Below are 18,913 nucleotides of genomic sequence, written 5' to 3'. Positions count from 1 at the left end.
TTAGGAAATGTAGCAAGACCAAAAAGAGTCCTGGTTCCTAGGGTCCAGCTCTCAAAGAGAAGCATTACAGGCAAAACCTCATTCTTGCATCAAGGTCCAGGTACCATCCTATGGCCTCAGTGGCCAGGATGGATCTGATTGTGGAGGTTTCTTTAAAGTGGTTGTAAACCCTTACAAACCACTTTGACCTACAGGTAAGCCTAGATTAAGGCTTACCTGTAGGTCCAAGAAATATCTCCTAAACCTACACGGTTTAAGAGATATTTGCTGAAAGACAGGCAATGAGCACGCCGCAGTTAAGGGCGATATGCCGCGAGTGGCGGCTCCCGTGCGCATGCGCGGGAGTGACGTCACAGCGGCTCCGACGAATGACAGCGCCGGAGCAGTGAGACCCACCAAGAAGAAGGAGGCTCCGGACTACAGGGGACAGAGGTGACTTCGCTGGCTCCTGTATCAGGTAAGTGACACATAATGGACTACTATGCGATGTATAGTAGCCCATTATGCTTTACCTTTGCAGGGAATGAAAGAGGAAGTAAACCCATCAGGGTTTACTCCCTCTTTAAATCCAGCATGGATCCCTCCAGGAGCTCCTTAGAGCACATCTTCACTCGTGACCAACACCTTTAGACACTGGCGAAAAAACTGATTTTTTAAAACAGCTTAACTGTAAAAATCCTTTTCTTGGAGTACATCATAGGACACAGAGCTCCTGCCCCTCTGTTTTATGGGGTGAGAGTATATTACTTATATTGCTTGGCTACAAAAACTGAGTGCTCCTGGAAGGAGGAGGGGTTATATAGGGGAGTCAACTTGCTGTATTGGTTATACCAGTGTCAACACCTGAAGGTAAGCCTATAACCCACCAAGTAATTACTTGGGACTCTGTGTCCTATGATGTACAATAAAGAAAGCTGTCCCAAGCTGCAGACCAACTACAATGGTCATTCAGGAGGTGGTTAAAGCGGTGTTCCACCCAAAAATGGAACTTCCACTTATCCGGTTCCCCCCCCCCATCCAGTGTCACATTTGGCACCTTCCAGGGGGGAGCAGATACTTGTCTAATACTTTTTTGGCAATCAGTTATAGTTTTTGTTGTGTAAATATTGAAATAGGTTTTCTAAATGCACTTGTAGAATTTTGTTCAATCAGTTCTGTTAAGTGGGAAGATATACACTTGCTATAATCGTTTAATCAGGGGCAGCAAGTACCCTGTTCAAGTATCTTACCAGGAATGCAGAATTCCCTTTGACCCTTACCGGTTCCCTGTAATAAGATCCACAACCCTGTGCACACTTCTGGGAAAAGCATAGAGTCAATTACAGGAGCAGATGGATGATGAAATCCTGTCTACACACCTAATAATGATGCTACATTTGACATGCAGACAAATACATTTATTTCTAATGTAAGGCAACATCTAACTGCCATTGGTTACCACACACTGCACATCGTCTTCAATTTTTGCACCAGCTTGTTAAAGAAGCTTCAATGTGCCTTAAATCATTACAGACGCTTGAACTCCATTTAGAGCACCACTCCATGCAGACTTACGATAGCGAAAAGAGTTCCAGCCGCTTGACAGGTAGGTGTGCTGAACTGTGGAAGAATTTGTCTGAGGGGACGTGGTCTGCATCTGTGAGGGGTTGACATTCTGATCGTTTTCCTGTGATGAAGGGCTGAGAGACTGGCCCCCTACCTGCACAGAATCAAGGAAAAATTTTGAATATTCTTAATTTCTCACATATGTACATTGTGCAACTATAAACAAGTCAAGAGGCAGATACCTGAGAAGGCGCCTGAGAGCCTGGTGCCGGATCTGCCACCTGGATATGTTGCACTTGGATGGCATGTTGAGTGTAGGCCTGGGTTTCATGTAGCTGCCCCATATCCACCGTAGAGTGCTGTGTCTGGTGAGGAGATGAAGCCTGACGACACAAACATGTCAAAGTCACTTCAACCCGGTCCATGATTTATCATCACCATTCCTGATCGGAACATGACAAGTACAGTTCCCTCGCACAGCTGCCAGACTGCGCATGTTTAAAACATTTTCTTACAGGGCTGCCATTAGAAATTATTCCAAACCTTATCAAAAACTTATCCAAAAAGTTAAATATATGTCTTTGGCTGGAGTTAAACTTGGATAGGGTAACAGCTCCAATGACTGGAGATTCATATATTTTTTTATTTATGTATTGTGCACTGTATAAGGATGTTACCTGGGCAACCTGCACCACCTGCAGCTGTATATGTTGTGATTGTTGCATGCCGGCCGTGCCCTGTGACACTGGGATGTACTGGATCCGCTGGAAATCTCCCTGCGCAGTGCGGTATTCTGTGGTCAGAGTCTGAGATAGTTCTGTCATGGCCTGCGTTAGAAGATCTGTGGTCTATGGGGAACAATAATCAGATCAAAATACAACTTAATGAAAATCTTATGCATCTTACGCCACAAAGAGAGAATACAACGCTAAACTGCACCGATCATTCAGAGAATGCATGTTCTAAAATAATACAAAAACAGAGGAACACATTTAGCATTAATTTTTAGATGAATTTCTAGTCGTCAGAATATCTAACCTTCATTAGATCACAAACACTCACCACCACAGTTTCACCACTCGTGCCATCAGCCGTAAGAACAGTGGGGGTTGTACTAATCATCGCTGTCTGTGTTGTGATAGGCAACAGAGCAAATTCAGGATGTTTCTTGCGTATGTGCTGAACCATCTTTGTCTACAGAAAGATTAGGAGAAGGTTTTAGTGAATTTCCTCCCACCCAAAAAGTGAGTGCAATAATAATTTGCAAAGTGCTTAAGGAGACAGTACAGTTACAATAACATTCAATTCAATACAAGAGGAAAATATCAGGAGTTCAGTTTTAAAAAGACTGAGTTTTAGAAAGTTCATACTGATATGTCCAATAGTAAATTAGTAATGCACAAGGAGACTGAAGGAGGGAGCTGAGGAGCAAAGAGACATGCATATCATGAGCACAGAAGAAGTATTGGAATCAGATTTGGAGTGTAAATAGAGAAAAAAAGAAGATGTCCAAGGATGGAGCCCTGGGGGACCCCTACAGAAAGAGGAGAGGAAGAAGTAGAGTTGTAGGTCATTCTAAAGGAGTGCTTAGATAGGTAGGAGGGAAAACAGGAAAGAGTAGTGCCTTGGAGGTCAAGGGAATCGAGTGTTCTGGGAAGCAGGTGGTCAACTGTGTCGAAGGCAGCAGAAAGGTCTAATAGTAAGCATACAGATTTGTGGTAATTGGATTTAACAGTTAGTAAGTGGGTATTGAAATATAGAAGGGCAGCGATTTTACAGCATATTTATATCAGCTGGATCACAAAATATGATAATTACAATTGTGGCCTGTCCCACTGCTGTATAAAACAAAACACACTTTATTCAATTATTCTGCATATTATTGGAGAGGTTATAACCCCTGCTGCACATTATATACAGCTCCGCTACTTACTGGTCAAATAGGTGTAAGTAAGAAATGTTGGTTGGAGGTGAGGTTTTTAAACTGTGAAATGTACCATTGCTGACTGTTTTTAGCAGCAAATAAGCCACACTGCACCCTCAGGTTGGTCAATGCTTAACCCAATGTCATAAAATGTTGCATTTTTATATAAAATGTTCAAAAACAATGGGGCTGATTTACTAACACTAGAGAGTGCAAAATCTGCACAGAAACCAATCAGCTTCCAGATTTTATTGTCAAAGCTTCATTTAACAAGTTGAAGTTAGAAGCTGATTGGCTACCATGCACAGATGCACCAGATTTTGCACTCTCCAGTTTTAGTAAACAACCCCAATATGTCCAAAACTTGCAGCAGATGATAGAAACTATGCAAATTTCACCATGATGCTGCAATATTATAGCTTTGCTCAGTAGGCTCTAATGCTTTGGCCACCACCTTATAGCTGAACAGAACACCTATCAGATGCTCAGACCCCACAAAAATAGTGAAGTCAGAATGTGCTAAGCTCATCCAAGCAAAACTTGTGCATTCAGTACCCATTACCGGTATGGATGAATCCCTTTCCTAGAGTCAACATGCTTCAGACCCATGGTGTATGACCTTGCATATGAAGTGTTGTAATTTCAGAAAAGGGATACATCCATATCTGTAATGAGTACTGGATGTACAAGATTCAGCTTGGGAGTGTATGAGCCAAGCACATTCTGATCTCTTATTTATTTTGGGGTCAGAGGATCTACTGAGCATTTATTCAGCTATAAGTTGGTGGTCACAGCATTACAGCACTGGACACAGCTATATGAAATTGTAGTACCATTTTGAAAGTTACATTGTTGCAAGGACGTTTCAAATTTTGGACTTCTTGTTTTTGAACTATCTGGACATGAACACTACATTTTATCACTGTATTGTTGAAAAAGCATATCGTCTCTTCAATAAGAGTATTCTCTAGTACCAGTACAGACTTTTATTTTGTTTTAATGCTGAACACAATGGCAAAACTTAACTGTTTTGTCATGATGGCCTGCAGAGATGGAAGTGATCCACATTCCAATGCATTAAATGGTATTTATATTATATTAAAGTGCTAAAAAATTAAAAAGAAAGAAAAAAAGGAGACTTTTCTAAATAACAAATATGTTATACTTACCTGCTCTATGCAGTTGGTTTTGCACAGAGCAGCCTGGATCCTCCTCTTCTCTGGTCCCTCTTCACTGCTACTGACCCCTCCCTCCTGTCAAGTTCCCCCACAGCAAGCAGCTTGCTATGGGGGCACCCGAGCCGAGCTGCAGCTTTGTGTGTCCTTTCAGACACAGAGCTGCCATTCGGCCTCGCCCCTCTCTCTGTCCCGATTGGCTGCCTTGTATTGACAGCTGTGGGAGCCAATGGCGCCGCTGCTGTGTCTCAGCCAATCGGGAGGGAGAGTCCCAGATGGCCGAGGGATTGGTGGACCTTGCTGGACAGAGAAGGGACTCAGTTAAGTATTAGGGGGTGCTGCTACACACAGAAGGCTTTTTATCTTAATACATAGAATGCATTAAGATAAAAAACCTTTTGCCTTTACAACTCCTTTAAGCCACAAATTGGGTCAGTTACAATTGTTTTTTACAGTCCGTCTGAAAAGTAAAACCCAGCAGTTACCACTGACAAAAAGTGTACATAATAATATGAACTGCAGGGAACAGCCTTCACTCACCTTACTGCTGTATTGCTTGGCACAGTGCGGGCAACAAACCGGAGGTGTTGCTATCGTCCCTGTGAGTTGGGTGTGAGTACTAAGCATTGGATCTGGTTCTCCGGGCCCAGCCGGTCTCAGTTTCCGTATACTGGGAGGCAGCTCTGCTCCTGGGTGGTTCTTCAGGATATGTGCTTTCCTTTTGCTGGCGCTTTTATAGACCTGTAAACAAGAAATAATCTCAACGATCTGCAATATAATATAGGGTTATGGGTTGTACACCTTGGTTGTGCCCACTCACCTTCTCACAGTACTGGCAGTAATAGTCTCGGTTGGGTTTGATAATTGGTAGTGTCAACTCTGGGACTTCCTCAATCTTCATTTCCGGGTGTCGCTTTGACAAGTGATTGACCTGAAGCAAAAACAGTAATAGCTCAGAATACTGTCCATATCCAAGTAAAGTAACATGGCAGAGAGTTTAACTCTTCTGGCTTACCAGCATGCCTCTCCTCCGGAATCCCATCATACACATGCGGCACTTGAACATGAAGCTTTCGTAGTCAGTGGAAGCGAGACGTGGTTTGAAGGCCTTGGTGCGCCCAGTGCGATCCGCCTTCTTGGCTTCTCTCTCTGGATTGTGCATTCGCTGCATGTGTTCCCTTAACTTGTCTTTTCTCTGGAAGAACAAAATCTGTATTACCCAAACAGCCATGTCTCCCACTACACTTGGCCCTACGCACAGGATATCAAAGCTAGTTTTTTAAATTTTTTCTTTTTTTTAATATAAAGTCAAAAACTCAAAAAGGGAACAGTTATGGAACTGGAAGAACATGCTCACAAATACTTTTTTTTGTGCTATTTATCCCTCACTGCTAGCTATACTGAAGCATACTTTCTGCCAGGTTTTCAGGCAACAAGTGGAGCTATGATCAAATGCAGACATATCTTTGTTAAGTTTGCTAAATATGCCAAGCAGTGTCAATAACATGCCTGGGGTCCCAGCAACTGATGGCTTTCAGCTCTACTTCCTCTAACCAGGTGAAGAAGCAGCTGCCCATCAATACAAAGCTCTGCGTGGTCACCTTTGTAGTGTCCGATTGGCCTACAGGGAGGGGCCATGACTTCAAATGGAGCGTGGCTTGAAGCTTAAATTATGGCTAGTGTTCCTTACCAAGTCCTAGCTTGTCAAATCAACATGTAGGACACACCAAGATCCAGCCTGCTCTGCACTTGTCAGACAAGCCTAAAACCCATCCACCAACATAACTACACACAAGCAGAGTGCAATTTGCATAACATGGGTCCAGTTATCGATGTAGGCAAGTCCTAAGGCACTCCGTTTTGAGTGGGTGTAAAGAATGGAATCAAAAGAAAATGAGTTCACTATGGAAGAGACAGCAGCAAACACACTTATCGAAAATTATGTGCTAGTTTTGCAAAACTCCTCCTAAATTCAGTATTGGAATCCTGCACCAGTAGAACAGAAGGGTGGTGAGAAAATACAACTCACTATAGTAAGAATCAATATCATGAAGAAAATTTGCCAAAGGCCTTCACCCTCTCCCCCCCCCCCCCCTCCAATGGCACCTCCGCAAAGCTCGATGCCAAGCTCACTGGGGGGGTATACCGTCGCTCCTAGTTCCCTCCCCGTCACTTCAAGCAGCCCTGGACCGGCAACTCAGCTTTCCAGAGATGATGCTGATATCAGGGCCCTGCTGTGGGCTCTCCCCACTAAAGCAGACATCCCTGGTGCTAAGGGTAGGGAAGCAACACAGCCTGGACTTCCAGCAAATCCAAACGGAGGTCCACGGTTTGGATGACAGACTAGGGGTGAGGCGTCACTGAGCCCCCCTGGTGATCCGGGTTACCCAGATGGAATTGGATAATTCACTTTGCCAGGACCAGCTGGCGGAGGTGCAGCTTCACGCTGAGGACCTGGAGAAATGGAGCCGCCGGAACAATCTACGAATCTGGAGGCTGCCGGAGGCGACGGGTCATGAGAACCTACCACACAGTTCGGGCAATCCTGCATGTCATCTTGGACTCAGTACCGCTGACAAATTTGAGTTTGACAGGGTACACAGGGCACTCAGACCTAAACCGGTGGAACAGGATTGTCCTCGAGATGTAATCCGCCTACATTGCTATACCCAGAAGGAGTAAATCCTGAGAGCTGCCTGGCAAAAGGGCCCAATCGATTGTGATGGAGTGACGATATGCATATTCCCGGATGTACGCCACTCCTCAAGATGCTGTCGGGGAGATCCAATGCCAATCAGAGCCCACCATCCTGAACCATAACCCAGCGGGAAACCGCTTGTGAGTGGCTGCTAAACTACTCTGTCTGCAGCCTGACTTTATGGCTCGTTTTGCTTGCCCGCTGTGACCCAGGCCCTTACGGGACACCCCCTCCCACCTGTTGCCAGTCAGGACTGTATTTGACCCCCCCCCCCGTTTGATCCTCCCTCACCACACAGGACTATATTGGCCCCCCCTGTTCGTTCCCCCCTCACTCCACTCCTTAGATGTTTTAACAGCCCTTAAGGCTCTTATCCTGCACTGTTCACTGGACTGCAGGACACAGACCTTCCCACTGGCTGCATGGAGTGACTCTGCACCCCCACTCTGCCATGGAGGACCTGGTGGCCATGGACAGGGGCCTCCAGGAGAAATTCCTCAAGTAGTTTTACTGGCACAAATTAGTCTACTCTGAGGAACATGTGGAGCTGGTGACCTAGCACCCCTGGGAGATGGGCCTACTGGAAAGGCTCCCCAAACGTTGTTGGGGGTTCTGGCTGGTGGTTGACCCCCCCCCCTTCCATCCCTATTTTTCTGACCCCCTCCTTTCCATCATTTTCGCTAAAGCTCTTATTGCAGTTTGGCCCTCTGGGTCTTGCCTGTTCCCTCAATCCTTTTTTTTTACCTCTTTTTTTCACCAAATAAAACAGTGTTGACCGTTACAAAATTATGCGGGATACGGAGACTGCCTAGTCCTTGAGGCCCATTGTCTGAAATGCACTTCCGATGTTTACCTAATGATGATTCTGTGTTGACTGGGCATGATTTATAGGTGGAGATAATCCACTACATGTTCAACATTGTTCATGTTCCTGTATAACCGTATGCAATTCTTGAAATAAAGAATTGAAGAAAAAAAAAGAAAAGTACCCATCATGTGGTCCTGACGACTCCAAAGAGAAGTAGTAGGGTTGGGTAATAACAAAACTTGTCGTTGCTAACTATCTGCAGGCAACTCCTACTCACATTATCAGCCAAGGCCTTGCAGGGAGCCATGACATGACTGCCAGGAAATGGAGAGCACAGTTTGTAGAATCCAAAACTTCAAGAAATGTTGGATTACGAATAACTCTGCAAGGCTAGTAATAAAAAAAGTAGCCAATTTAAAATAAAGAAGTTGAAAAAGAGAGACAGGGTATCTTTAATTTAGCCAAGAAACACCAGCTGGCAATAGCTGGCCTCTTCCTGCCTAATTATCCAGCTACGGGATTACCCCATCTATCTGCATCCATCATCCCATCCAGGTAATGAATCCTCACCTACTACCTTCATCTACTATCCTGATCCATTATCCAGGTACAATATCCTCACCTATTACCCCCATCTACTATCCTGACCCATTATAAAAGTTACAATATCCTCACCTATTACCCACATCTACTATACCCATCCATTATCTAGATATGATATTCTCACCTATTACCCTTATCTACTATCCTGGTCTATCATCCTGGTTCTGTGTGCTGAACTATTACCCCTATCCACTTTCCTAAAGCTTTACTCGGGTATGGGATCCTCGCCTTTTGTTCTGTACCTTGAACTGTTTTCCACACGTAGAGCAAAGGAAGTCTTTGCGATCAGAATGTCTGAGCATATGTAGGCGAAGTTTGTCTGGCCGGCAGAAAGCTTTATCACACTCTGTACACTGGTAAATCTTTTCCGAGTGGAAACTTCGAACATGTTTCTTCACCTGGATGGTACAGAAAAGTGCAGCATGAAGGTTAGGAACAGATAAACACCCTAAGCGCTATTAAGATCAAGATATAGTGTATTGTTTATAGCATATATGTAAAAACTGACACTGTCAGAGAAAAGCACAAGATAAAATGCACTGGATAGTGCAAATAAAAATGCCTTTTAAAAAATAAAAAGGTAAACTTCACTTACAATGAAGTGATCAGGGCATATCATCTGTAAAAAACAAAAAAAAACCTCCGATGGAAGGCTAGGTCACACCAACTGATGCTGAAAACAAGCAACCATTGGAGTGATCTGGCGTTTTACAGAGTTGCAACAATTTGTGTCTGGTATACCGTCCTTAAGTTCAGCATTAAGAGGAACTAACAAACCCAACCTGAATGAAGTCTGTAAAGCGTTTTTTGCAGGTAGGGCAGCTGAAGCAGCCATCGACAACATGCACAGCAACATGGTCTTTCAGGAGATCCAATCGGTCAAAGGACTCTGGGCAAAAGATACAGGAATAGGTCTTCTGGTCCAGGTGGAACTTCATATGGTTCTCCAAGGAGCTGGTGCTAATGAAGCCCTTGTTGCAGATGTCACAGGTCAGGGGACAGTTGCTGTCTCGCCCATGGAAACGCAAGTGCTGGTCCAGCTTGTCCTTCTCCCTGAAGGCCTTTCCACACTGCAAGCACTTGAACGGCCGGAAGGACTTGCGTATAAAAAGGTGCTGCAGAGCGGCATTCTACAAAACAGGAGTCAGAATATAACCCATCAGTCCACATTTCTGTTTAAAATTTTTATTAAAGCGGGAGTAAACCCAGTTTCAAAAAAACACTTACATTCCCGGCATGCCGGAAATGCTAACTTTCACATTGGTTGTGCTCTCAACCAAACATGAAACCAGCCATTGGATGGTTTGAAAAACTGATCACATGTGCAGCATTATGGCAGTTGAAGAATCATTAGAGGCCAAGATAGCAGCTTGACTGAAAATTATAGAAGGGTTTACTTCCACTTTAACACAGAGATTAAGGATTACAATGTACAGAAGCATGAGAACTTGTAGTATATGTGTAGGTATATGTGGTAGGGCAATCCATATGGTACATCACAATACAGTTTGATAATGGAATATGTTAGAAAGTCATCATAATAAATGCTTGTTTTCCAAAAAAACAAAACAAAAAAAAACCGAAAGGGTGAAGGTTGGGAAGATTGTAGGAGCAAGTTCAGGAGTAAGGGTCCTTTCACACGGGGCAGACTCTGGCTGCTATCCGCTTGCTCAGCAGGGGACCCGTCTGCTGATCCCCGCTGAGCAAGCAGACAGGTCCGTGTCCACTCCACTTATGCAGACAGACCAGCCTGCTCTCCTCCATGGCAGCAACATGTAAATGGACCGCCTGTCCGTTTACACCTGACTGAAATGCAAACCGATCCAACAGACGCAAGGGGAAGGAATCCCAATCCATAGGTTTTAAGCAGATTGGATTGGATGTAGACAAGTGTGAACGGGACATGTCTGTTTACATCGGCTGTTTTATAGAGGCGAATGGAGGTTCTGATTGGGTCTGCCTGAAAAACAGACAGGTGGACCCAATTGGAATCTTTGTGTGAAAGGGTCCAGAGGGAGTGAGAGGGAGTGAGAGGGGTGGGTGGGAGTGAGAGGGAGGGGTGGGAGTGGGAGGGGTGGGTGGGAGTGGGAGGGGTGGGAGTGAGAGGGAGGGGTGGGAGTGAGAGGGGTGGGTGGGAGTGGGAGGGGTGGGAGTGAGAGGGGTGGGTGGGAGTGGGAGGGGTGGGAGTGAGAGGGAGGGGTGGGAGTGAGAGGGAGGGGTGGGAGTGAGAGGGAGGGAGTGGGAGGGAGTGGGAGGGAGTGGGAGGGAGTGAGAGGGAGGGGTGGGTGGGAGTGAGAGGGAGGGGGAGGGGAGGGTGGGAGTGAGAGGGGGGAGGGGGAGGGGTTGGTGGGAGTGAGAGGGAGGGGTGGGATGATAAAAAAAAAAAAAAAAAAACAGTAAAGTTAGCCCATTTTTTTTTCGTCCAAAAGTTTTGATTACCTGTTTTTATTTAATATAGTTAATATAGTTTTGTTTTTTGTTTTTTATCTAAATCATACATACAAGTAAATTGATTGGAGGTTTGTTTTGTTCAATAAATGTTTAAATGTAAGAAATTTTCTGTATCACTTATGAAGGCTGCTTTCACACTGGAGCGGGCAGGCGTTGATGGTAAAACGCAAGTTTTAGGGGCGCTTTACCATCATTTTAGCGGTGCTATTCGGCTGCTAGTGGGGCACATATAACCCAGCTAGCGGCCGAGGAAGAGGTTAAATGCGCCCGTGAAGCACCGCTGCCAAATCGCATTGCATGCGCTTCGGCAGTGGAGCCCATTCATATCAATGGGCAGGAGAGGTATACACCACTCCAAACGTGCTGCTTGCAGGACTTTTTTTTTTTACATCCTGCCAGCGCATCAACTCCATGTGAAAGCACTCCGTCTTTCACACAGACTGCAGGGGAGCCATTTTGCAGGCACTTTACAGGCGCTATTTTTAGCCCAAAAGTGCCTGACAAAACGCCCCAGTGGGAAAGGTGTCTGTTAGATTTTATGAGATGAAGGGGGATAAAAAAAATAAATAAATAAAAAAAATCGGCCTAACATATCGGTCCAAAAAAAAAAAAAACCCACGGCATCATATATCGGCCGCCATGATTTCTAAATATCGGCATCGGCCAGAGAAAAACCCATATCAGTCAACCTCTATTCAGTTCTTAAAGTTTCACTAAACCCAGGACCCTGCATTCACTATATCTGGTCTCCCACTGTACAGAGAACATAGAAATGCAATAATTTTAGTAAATATAAACTGCTAAATACCTTTTCTCATCAGCTGTATATAGCAGTTTTGACTGTCATGTGTGTCTGTAAGACCCCTGACCCTATGTTTGGACAGTGCCAATTGTCCCTGTGCTGATCACATACACCTTAAGGAAAATGAACATACCCTGAAACAGCTATCCATAAACAGGGATGAAGACACTCTCGACACCAACAACGTTCCACATAAAATGTAATTTTAACATCACCACCCCAGTGTTCTGACAAATTTACACCGTCAGAAGGTTTAACACCTATGCAGACCATCTGAAACAAAAGGATGGGACTATGTAACTAGAACAGGGCGGTTCAATGACTGCCACACTTTCCATCCTGTTCTTGGACATTCAGCATCTGCCTTTCCATGCTGACTAAATTAAAGGGGTTGTAAAGGCTCATGTTTTTTCACCTTAATGCATTAAGGTGAATAAACACCTTGTAGTCACCGGCCCCCTAGCGTTCCCGGCGCTTGGTTGGATAGATTGATAGCAGCGCAGCCATTGGCTCCCGCTGCTGTAAATCAAATCTGAAGGCACTGGGGCTGAATCCGGCATTCATGGCTCTGGACACATATGCTGGACTCGGGAGCTTGTCCGCAAGGTAACCCCTACGGGAGAGCATTTCTCCAAGGGGGTTATCTAATGCAGGGAGGAGGTGCAAGAGCAACCGAGGGACCCCTAAAATGGATGTTCGGGGCCACTCTGTGCAAAATGATCTGCACAGTGGAGGTAAGTATGACGTTTGCCAATAAAAAAAAAAAAAAGTAAAAAATGATTCTTTAGTGCCACTTTAAGGTGTCTGCGATACTTGCGTGAATTATAAATGCTGGGGTATGTTTATGGACACTCATTTGAACTGAAAATGTGGCTTGGATGAAACATCTTCAACATTACAGAACAAGTCCAGCACAAAGTAATTAAATACTACTGGCTTGGAACAATGTGAGCTAGATGGGGGGGGGGGTTCATACTCTCCGTCAATGTTCAAGCCACTTTTCACAAGACAGGTGCTTATAATGAAATGCCCCAGCAAATATTTTTCCCTCTAGGATGAAATATCATGGAGTAAGTGTGTCATGGCTGCATCTGTTCCATGGTATTATTAGAAGTCAACCTACCTGCAGCTCCAGCTGAGAGGTCAGCATGGGAGGAGAGAAAGATGCATTACATTTATAAAATGACTAGCCTTGGATAATGAAGGCAATGCAGGTCAGCAGTCAATAGACAAAATACTATCCCTTCTAATCTCAAGGTTTTAAGTGAGGTGCAAAGTAAAACAAAATTCAGAATCAATAACCCAAAAAAATAGCCGCTTCCTCATGTCTGAATCTGCTACTATTTTGCTTAGGCGTTCCACATAACAGAACTAAAAAATAAGCTTTTTATATTCACTATTCAAAGCATGTTTGGCGGTACTTCTGTGGATTGTTCTGCACTCCTGTGACCCGTATTCAGGAGACAGCGAGGTGAACTGTTGTCTGACATCAAAGAGCCAGTCCAGGCTCAGGCAAGATTGTGACAATGGAGTCGACATGGAATCCGCCTACATGCCTGCCGCTGAGAGCCTGAGCCGGCGGCGACACCCCCTCCACAGCCTAGCGCTCTAGCGAGGGGGGGGGGGGTGCATGAGCAGAGAGGGGTGGCTGACAGTCAGCAGCACTCTGCTCACAGAGCTGTGAGAACAGAGCGATCGGCGGTGTTCGATCGCTCCGATCTCAGTGTTAGAGGGCCAGGGGACTGACGCTACATCCACCTAGGTAAGTATGAATTAAAAAAAAAAAAATACCTCTCTTTTAAGGGATATACTAGTCCTGTACGGTTAGGTTATACTGACACCTATAGGAGGATTGGACATTGGCAAATAAAATATATGTACAGCGGCCCAGGATAACCGTTTCTACTACCAGCATGCCTCAAGTTTGTGGCTAAGCAAGAGCATAAATATAGGCACAGAGGGATGAAACTCGTGTATCTCAATGGACTACAAGTAAAGGATGTTATGGTGAGTATAAAAAGCCCGTTTTCTTTTTTACCCACTGAGGGATACAGAAAGTCCTGTACTGTCCAAAAGCAGTCCTACTGAAGGGTGGGCAAAAAATGCTGGCTAGAGGTTCGACCTTTCTCAGCAGAGTTGAAAAAATACATTCATCCTCCTGGGACACTGGCAAAATAAGCAGGCATGCTGTAAACAGGGAGGAGTTATCCTGGGCTGGCCTAAAAAATTTTGTTTGTCAGTGTCCAATCCTCCAGTAGGTGGCAGTATAACCTGACAATACAAGACTTCCTCTGTCCCTTTAATATACAAGGAAATAAAAAGCTTTTGACAAGGTAATTCTCTGTGTGTTCAAGACAGCACTAACAACTGCAGACGGTCATCGCAAGCAAAACACTCATATTCCGTGATGGTAACCAGTAAAGTTGCTAAAAACTGGGGGCACAGGATCACTGTATTTCAATACAGGGACTTTTAGAACCCAGCTCAAGCTGATAAAACTTACACACAACTAATCGCAAGCTCTGCCCTGACAGGACAACACTATTCATCAACTGTCAGGAAATACACAGTTTAAGGCCCCTTTCACACTGGGCAGATCCGCTCAGCGAACTCCGCTCGCTGAGCGGTGGGTGGGGGGGTGGGGTGATGGCAGGTGATGGGTCCGTCTGCTGATGACAGGTCCATCTGCTCACTGCGCAGGGACAGACCTGTCAAAGCCCTGCTGTTCTCTATGGAAAGACCAGATGAAAAATGGACAGCATGTCTGTTTTCATCTGATCATATCCATTGGAAGGATGGCGAACCTATCGCCATCTATCTGTTTTGAGCGGTCAGTAGACACATCTCCGCTGACATCCGCTTGCCCATACAAGTCAATGGGTGGCCCACTCGGATCCACCTGAAAAATAGACAGGCGGATCTTTCTGGGCCGATCGTGAGAAAGGGGCCTAAAGCCCAACTCTGGTATTACTACCCTTTGACCTAGTATTGTACAATTGCCTATCCATAAACCCATCTCCTAGAAATGTTTTTGTTTTTCATTTGCAAAAATGAAGTTGTAGCTGTGACCTCATCTTAGAGCTGTCAAATTCTAAGCTATACTAGTATGTCTGTGCAGCTGCCTCAAGTCATTTCCTCCTGTTATCTGAGACTACAGTACATGTCCTGTGATTCCAGGTCAATGATTTATAGTGAAAACTAGATCGGTGCAATGAGGGGATTGCTCCCATAAGAATAACAGGAAATAGTGATGAAAGTGCAACGAGACAATGACAGAGGGTATTGCTTTATGTCTCATGCATATAGTTTTGCAAAAAACAGGTACATTATAATCAATACACTGCTAAATTTAAATTTTTTGACCAGAGTTGGCCTTTAAAGATATATTGAAAATTTTATATATATATATATATTTATAAAAACACATGTTATACTTACCTGCTTTGTGCAGTGGTTTTGCACAGAGCAGGCCTGATCCACCTCTTCTCGGGCCCCCTACCGGCGCTCCTGGATTCTCCCTCCTGCTGAGTGCCATGAAGCAAGCAGCTTGCTATAGGGGCACCAGAGCATGCTCACTCCCAACCCGCTGCTGTCTGTCCATTCAGAGACAAAGTGCAGCTTGGCCCTGCCCCTGCTCTCTTCTCATTGACTGTTTGACAATAGCAGGAGCCAATGGCTGTCTCAGCCAAATGAGGAGGCAGAGATCCCAGAGAGCCACTGCTCTCATGCATATCGCTGGATCAAGATGGAGCCGAGGTAAGTACTGGGAGAGTTAGATGGGCTGCTGCACACAGATGTTTTTTTTACTTTCTGTGCATGAAGGTAAAAAAATCCTTGCCCCAAGACCCAACCAACGCCTAATAGCTTTCATTTTTACAGCAGCCAGAATAATAAAACGCAAGATCTTGGAAATCCCAAGTGCGATCTTTGACCTCTTGCCCTGAATAATGTTATAAGAATGTGTCTCTGCAATTCTGCAGGATAAGCTTCCCTCATTTGAAAAAACCTGGGACCCGTGGATCCCCTATCTGATGGGGACAGCCTCGTCAGATCTGAGGCTAGCCTTTTCGTGCCCTAGGAGAGGCTTGCTGTCTCTTACTTTTCTTCTTTTTCCTGTCTTCTTTCTCTTCTTACTACACCTTTTGATAGTTTGGGGAGTGACATAGGACTGCTGATTGGCCGTCATTGGTCCCACTTTCCATCCGAGGGTTGTGTATGCAAACACCAAGACCAGCTACAGTGATTAATTCATGGCTGGGATGACCCCTTGTATTAGATGAGGGCGTCCCCTGGTCATGCAGTTCCTCTTCGGAGCATGTATTCCTTGTTATTAGGAGTTATAGTCACAGTCCATAATCACATTTTACCAGTTCTTTAGTGGCCACTGATTTAGATTTTCTATCTGTATGGTTTATAACCTTAAAAATGATTGGAAAAGAAGGTAAAAAACCTTGAGCCTTTACAACCACTTCAAATAATTCTAAATATTGTATTGATAGCCCGCATCTCCACAGAAGGTCAATAGTTGTACACTTCCTAAAGCCTGCCTGTGTGCTTCCTGCACCACCACTCACATTTAAAATGTAAGGAATGAATGAATTGGGTTGTAGCAGTGTGATATATTTCTTATTATTAGGTTAGTTAGCCTAGAGTTTGGCTAAGAAGAAAATACATGTTTTGTTGCATTATCTGTAGTCAACTCAAATATTTCCCATTATGAAACATTTAGCACAAAAGCAAAGAACAGTTCTAAACATGAGATGATTCATTGCTCATACCCGAATACGCTTGGCTCGTCGCATGTCTTCAGGTGTCAGGACACTATGGGAAACAGCAGGAGAAGGCTGTACAGGAGGGACAGTAGTCTGCAGAACATGGGTGTCTGGCTGCTGATCGGTTGGATCTTGCGTCGCTGTACCCAGTGAGAGTTCAGATTGATCCAGGCCATTTATCGTAGCGTGCCCCGTCTCGTCAAACTGTGACCGCTTACTCTGGAAATGCAGGAGATCCTGAAATGGACAAAAGACAAAGTTGTAAGCTGGTATGTATGACCATGCTGGAACAGTGTATGGTCTAGCATCAATAGAGGATCCGAGTCCTCCTTCAGGGCGGTTCGTGGCCGATTAAGGTGTGATGTCAGAGAGACTTGTTTAGGTCTCAGGTTGCTGCCTCTTTGAAAGCAATAGAGTGGCTCCACAAGGAAATCTGGAATGAGTACAGAGGAGCGTTCAGGATAAAGGGTTTGTCACACTTGCACAGTTGTATTAAAGTTTACTGAAGAATTTAGTTCACAGGTGATCAAGCCAACGCATTTCAGGAGAACTGCCTCTGCCTTCTACAGGGTGGACGATGGGTGTAGCCAGTGAAATGCTGCAATTATGACCCTTTCAGGACTTTCAGACTCATGCTGGCTCTTGGCCATCTCATAGTACTTAAAAAGAGACAGACTTGTAGAATTTCACCAATTCCAGTTCAGTTTCTGACCATACCCATGACACAGCCCTGATGAAGGGGGAAGCAATTTCACAGAAATTTGCTGGCTTTATTTATCACCTGTGAACTAAATTTTCCCTCTATACTCACCCAAAGTTATAAGCTGAGCAGTTTTATGAAGTAGAATAAGGCTATGGGGAGGATGGGTAGATAGATACGGCATGCATTACTGCTGCATTTTTTTTCAGTAACCGTACAAGTCCCTTTGAGCTGATGTTTTAATGCGATACACTACTGACCTGATTCCCCAGACTGCACTTTTCTCGATTATCTCCAGAAAAATCCAAGCGCATAAATTTTGGAGGTCTCCCTGGTCTCCTCCCAGGTCCAAATTTCCTCTTCGTCCTTCCACGACCACGTCCCTTGGCTCTGTGATTGTTGAAGAAAATTAAAAATGATTCCAATCACTGTTCAAATCTTGCCCCTTTCACCTCTGTAGCATTTCCAAAATTGACCCCCTTTTCACTCTCTCATCTTGACTAAATGCATACATCTACACGAATGAATACATCTACACAGGCTCTCATCCACCCTAACAACAGTTCCATGCCTGCCAATCCCTTCACTGCCTTCCACTTACCCAAAGAATACATTTCAAAATACAAACAACTCTGCCCAGAGCTACATCACAAATCTCATCTCAAAATATCACCCAAACCATCCTCTTCGCTGTTCCCAAGACCTCCTGCCTGCTAGCTCCCTCATCACCTCCTTCCATGCTCACCTCCAAGACTGCTCCAGAGCCTCTTCCATCCTCTGGAACTCACTTACCCCAAGCTGTTCATCCCTCTCCTACTTTGTCCACCTTCAGTCAATCCCTGAAAACTCATCTCTTTACAGAAGCTTATTTTGCCTTAGAGTGGAACTTTGTTTTCATTTTGGATATAATAAGGGAGGGTTATAACCCCTGTCAGTTTTTTTTTTTTTTTGCCATCTGTGTCCCATTGTGGAGATTTCCCTTCACTTCCTGTCCCATAGCCTAACCGTAAGTCAGAGGAAATCCCTGCAAATTAAAGGAATTCCTTGGGGACCTTCAGGTCAGCAGAACTAGTTTCCCTATTGAAAGATTTCCCCACTGTTACCTTTCTGGGGACAACCCAAAATTTGGAATTTACTTTTACTTTCAATGATAATAGTAAAAAGGACAAACAGAGAGGGAGAATCTTCCTAATGGAAGCACAGACAGCAATAAAAACTGACAGTTATTCGAATCCCTCTCCAGACTAACTAAAAAAAGCTTTGCTTTTAGTTATACTTTATTCTAAACATTAAATATTAACTTATACAATTTATCTCCACAGAGCAATTCACTTTTTTGTATTATTTGCCCCTCTTAGATTATAAATGCTCACAAGCAGAGCCTTCCGAACCCTCTTGTCTTGAACTTTATTGTAACTATACAATCTCCATTCTA

The 18,913-nt window shown here is 44.4% G+C and overlaps 1 protein-coding gene across 2 annotated transcripts in view; it reads right to left on the bottom strand.

Annotated features, from left to right (window-relative positions):
* PRDM10 (PR/SET domain 10) overlaps window positions 1-18,913 on the bottom strand; it is a 133,651-nt gene that overhangs the window by 9,774 nt on the left and 104,964 nt on the right. For both annotated transcript variants that reach the window (XM_077457887.1, XM_077457886.1), the window contains exons 11-21: window positions 17,739-17,868; window positions 16,785-17,015; window positions 9,536-9,883; window positions 8,996-9,151; window positions 5,660-5,839; window positions 5,465-5,575; window positions 5,185-5,385; window positions 2,608-2,739; window positions 2,223-2,393; window positions 1,788-1,928; window positions 1,555-1,699 (exon numbers count right to left, since the gene is read on the bottom strand). In XM_077457887.1, coding sequence (XP_077314013.1) covers window positions 1,555-1,699; window positions 1,788-1,928; window positions 2,223-2,393; window positions 2,608-2,739; window positions 5,185-5,385; window positions 5,465-5,575; window positions 5,660-5,839; window positions 8,996-9,151; window positions 9,536-9,883; window positions 16,785-17,015; window positions 17,739-17,868 — 1,946 coding nt within the window. The remainder of the gene's footprint in view (window positions 1-1,554; window positions 1,700-1,787; window positions 1,929-2,222; window positions 2,394-2,607; window positions 2,740-5,184; window positions 5,386-5,464; window positions 5,576-5,659; window positions 5,840-8,995; window positions 9,152-9,535; window positions 9,884-16,784; window positions 17,016-17,738; window positions 17,869-18,913) is intronic.

This window comes from Lithobates pipiens, unplaced genomic scaffold (genome assembly GCF_037356315.1).
Source record: "Lithobates pipiens isolate NorthernLeopardFrog02 unplaced genomic scaffold, aLitPip1_a1.2 Scaffold_27, whole genome shotgun sequence".
Lineage (NCBI taxonomy): Eukaryota > Metazoa > Chordata > Amphibia > Anura > Ranidae > Lithobates > Lithobates pipiens.
This window is presented reverse-complemented; position numbering and strand designations above follow the sequence as displayed.